Below are 4,073 nucleotides of genomic sequence, written 5' to 3'. Positions count from 1 at the left end.
TGTTTCTGCTACTCTCACACACATCTGGGCTCCGTCGCTCGGTAAAATGTGAGAGGATTTCCTGTTTCCTGAAATAAAGTGTTCCTTCATGAATCAATCTCTTTCTTATAGCTCATGGCATGTATTGAGGAGAGGAACTAAACTTGCCTTTCCTGCTTGAATTGCATGAATCACATGCTACAATCTATTTCTCTAACACTTAGTGCTAATCAACACTTTCTGGAAATCCACATCTATATCTCCAGATGAATATACTAGTTGTTTGGTCATTGCTAAACTTAAATGGTAACATTGTAAGAAGGTTCATTATTCTACAGCGCTGTTGAATTCTTGATTCTGATTGGCTGACAGGCATTATAAGGTGTTGAACTGTGATTAACTGCATTACAGTTCCCGATCACTTTGCCAAATTATTTCAGCTATTTCCAAGAGCCCTACGGCCTGCAACAGCAAAAGAACCAGGAAAAAAACAGCAGTGTAAAAATAGCTTTAAATATTTCCATAAAGGCAAGATGTGCAAGGAAGTAGTATGTGTGAGTGTTTTAAGGATGAAAAATATAATGTATTGAGAGGAAAAACTTGGAAATCTTTGGTAATCGTGGTACAAGCAGGATAATGGATGATAAATTAGTGCCGCATTACCACCTCAGATGTGCATTAATTTTTAATAATTCAGCAGCCCGTCGTCAACCATTACTTAAGAGTAATTATATAATTAAGCAGATTTTTGATTAGCACAACATCTGATCCAGTGTGTAGCTTATACTGGCCAAAAAAAAGGGAAATTAATTTATTAAATTATAATAATATTACAAATACATTAATTGTCATATATAAATAGTATAATACGATGTACTAATAACTATATTTAATTTATAATATTGTTTTTAGAACTTTTCAAAAGCTTTAATTACAAATATTAATTGTAATATATAGTATAGTACTATATTAAATATTCTAATTATTTATAATATTATTTTTGCAATGCAATATTATCATGACAATTTTCCCCCTCAAGTTTGTTGATTTTTGTTCTTGTTTTTTTTCCCCCCTTGTGTACTCCAGCATTGGTTTTAGTCATGGGCAAGGAAGGCACCCACGGAGGGCTGCTCAACAAGAAAGCGTATCTCATGGCTGAATACCTGAGGAAATCTGGATATTAAAACACCTCCAATCCTAGCTGCTCATTCTGCTAACGCTTCTAGATGGCTTCATCTTCCATTGGTTTTCAACTTTACTTCCATTTGAGCTACCCAAACCCCATTTCTTTCCCATTAATGTCCATTTAGTGAGTTCGGTCCCATTTTGGCACTACGATCCCATGGCGCGCTTCAGACCAAAAGCTAGCGTGAAAACTTCACGTCTTTTTTTTTTTTTTGGGAGTTTGGATGATTAACCAAGGGCTTGAGCTCAACTCATATTCCCATTCCTAGATCCAATCTGGGAATGGTCGACTGTATGCATATCTACAAGCCTACCGAATGAACCCTAGTTAGGGTAGACGACATATTTAGCGTTTTCGTCAAATTAAATATGGCGTCTGCTCTAACAAACGCCCGTCTTGTCATTTTTCCTCAACCTGAAGTTTGTCTCCATTGGCGCATCAACACCAACTGTAAACGCGACACTACCGGAAGGCACCCACGGAGGGCTGCTCAACAAGAAAGCGTATCTCATGGCTGAATACCTGAGGAAATCTGGATATTAAAACACCTCCAATCCTAGCTGCTCATTCTGCTAACGCTTCTAGATGGCTTCATCTTCCATTGGTTTTCAACTTTACTTCCATTTGAGCTACCCAAACCCCATTTCTTTCCCATTAATGTCCATTTAGTGAGTTCGGTCCCATTTTGGCACTACGATCCCATGGCGCGCTTCAGACCAAAAGCTAGCGTGAAAACTTCACGTCTTTTTTTTTTTTTTGGGAGTTTGGATGATTAACCAAGGGCTTGAGCTCAACTCATATTCCCATTCCTAGATCCAATCTGGGAATGGTCGACTGTATGCATATCTACAAGCCTACCGAATGAACCCTAGTTAGGGTAGACGACATATTTAGCGTTTTCGTCAAATTAAATATGGCGTCTGCTCTAACAAACGCCCGTCTTGTCATTTTTCCTCAACCTGAAGTTTGTCTCCATTGGCGCATCAACACCAACTGTAAACGCGACACTACCGATTGATATTTTTTCTCAAGTTGAAGCCTCGTTTAGTTGGCTTTACTGTGATTTTTGAGCTGCAGGTAGGTTTTTCTTTCCCCATCAACCCCACAATTGAATGTTTATTGACATTCCGTCATTGCACTTACTTTGCTAGCTTATGTAATATATCATTAATTTTCAAGACGACTGCCATTTCAGACAGTGGGTATCAGCGGTTTAGATTTTATTTTCAGTCGGACCAATTTTTGTCACTGTTTGGGTTATTTACGCACTACCATAAATGCTAACCAACAAAACACTAGCGTCTGATCGCAGACTTCACCTCAACACTTGAATCGAATTGAACCCGTACTGTCATGACTGTGGAATAAATTGCCTTCGAGTCGTCAGCGATACAACTGTCTGTCAAAACTTGATGCTTCATCAAGTCCAAATGTTCAAGTGTGACACTCAAATCATAATGTGTATCCTGTGCCATAATGTAGAGAATCTGTTGTTATCGATTCAAACAGCTTCCCGAATGATTCTGTCGCTGCTTTGTTCAGGGGTTTTTAGTATCAGCTGAAGTTCTGGCCTTGTGGGGTATTTGTACAGGTGACTCTAGTTCATTTCTTTTTTCCCCTGTACGTTTTCATACATCTTGGATACAGTCTGATATGTCTGATTTCATATGCATACAAACTGAGAAATGCCATAAATTAATTTCACCACCTTGTTTACAGACAGATTAAATAAATCTATTCCAACCCAGTTACTTGTCGGTTTTCTTTGCTGTGTGTTATTTAAGGGTTCATCTAATGCAGAATCCTTTTTCTTCTTTTTTTTAAGTTTAAAGAAGATAATGGACTGTTTGCACAAAAATTGGAAATTGTTCAGGGAAGACATGTTTTATTACACACAATTTTTCCTGGTTTGCACACAAAAATGGAGAAGTCAAACTTTAACTGAATGTCACAGTGTTTTAAAACTTTCTATCAGATCTTCATCGGTTACCAAAAAAAAAAAATCAAATACAAATTTCCTTTTTTTTCCCCCATTATGTGGTAATGAGCAACACCGAATCTGTTGAACGAACTTGATGAAATATGGATTTTTTTTCTGTTTAGTTTTATAAAATAAAATTGTACTTTATTGCACAAAAAAGAACAAATGGTCATAAGGATTTATTGCACAAAAGGAAAAATGTTAATGAAAAAAAAAAAGATAAATGGGTTTGTTTCAAATTAAGGTTGCAAAGGGATGGAACTTTTTTGGTAAATTTTCAGAAACTTTCCAAAAAAAAAAAATCCTGGAAAGTTTCCAAAGATTATTTTTATTGCGCAAAACCACATTTCTCTCAGAACCTTTTTTTTTTTTTTGGTTCTAAAAAACCATTATAAATTTGGGATTTAGAATGTCAATTGCAAAAATATAAAAGGACAATGGTAACAATCAAAATATGGCTTTGTGTTTGTCTCAATATGAAAGATTTGTGCACACTTCTAGGTCTACTTATGTTTATATTGTTAAAGCTGCAGTCAGTAAGTTTTGCCTCTTTGTCGCCATCTATGTTTGAAAACCTGGAATTGCAGCTGTGTGAGGAATTATCTAGCTTGCGTGGGTTGTGCGGCGGCACGGCTCCAGCGCGGATGAATCTAATGTTCTGAAGAGTATGTGTGGCAGTCAGTCACCGGTGTGGATATTTACTGTACTTCACAATCACAGATTCTAGCCTACGTCTTGGAATATATATGACTCAAATAAGCATTTTCACCGTATATTGCCATCTGAACAAGTAAGTAACAAGTCTGCCACGTTTGTTCTGACCAACTGAGGAAAAAAGCATTACCATAAATCTCGCTACCAATGGTGATTAAATCTAAATGAGCTCATATCACATCAAACCGTTCAAATTATTATTATTGTTATACT

The 4,073-nt window shown here is 36.7% G+C and overlaps 1 protein-coding gene across 2 annotated transcripts in view; it reads left to right on the top strand.

Moving 5' to 3' along the window:
* pfn2b (profilin 2b) overlaps positions 1–2,471 on the top strand; it is a 10,377-nt gene extending 7,906 nt beyond the window's left edge. Inside the window, exons 3-4 of one of the 2 annotated variants that reach the window (XM_016544082.1) lie at positions 1,066–1,092; positions 1,638–2,471. In XM_016544082.1, the coding sequence (XP_016399568.1) occupies positions 1,066–1,092; positions 1,638–1,708 (98 nt within the window). In that variant the 3' untranslated portion in view covers positions 1,709–2,471. Of the gene's footprint in view, positions 1–1,065 lie in introns of both variants that reach the window. The other variant, XM_016544081.1, reaches the window with a different exon arrangement.
* Positions 2,472–4,073: the final 1,602 nt, after the last annotated feature.

Source organism: Sinocyclocheilus rhinocerous, unplaced genomic scaffold (assembly GCF_001515625.1).
Source record: "Sinocyclocheilus rhinocerous isolate Xijiao unplaced genomic scaffold, SAMN03320098_v1.1 scaffold579, whole genome shotgun sequence".
NCBI classification, from domain to species: domain Eukaryota; kingdom Metazoa; phylum Chordata; class Actinopteri; order Cypriniformes; family Cyprinidae; genus Sinocyclocheilus; species Sinocyclocheilus rhinocerous.
The sequence above is the reverse complement of the archived record's forward strand: the minus strand, read 5'-3'. Positions and strand labels throughout refer to the sequence as shown.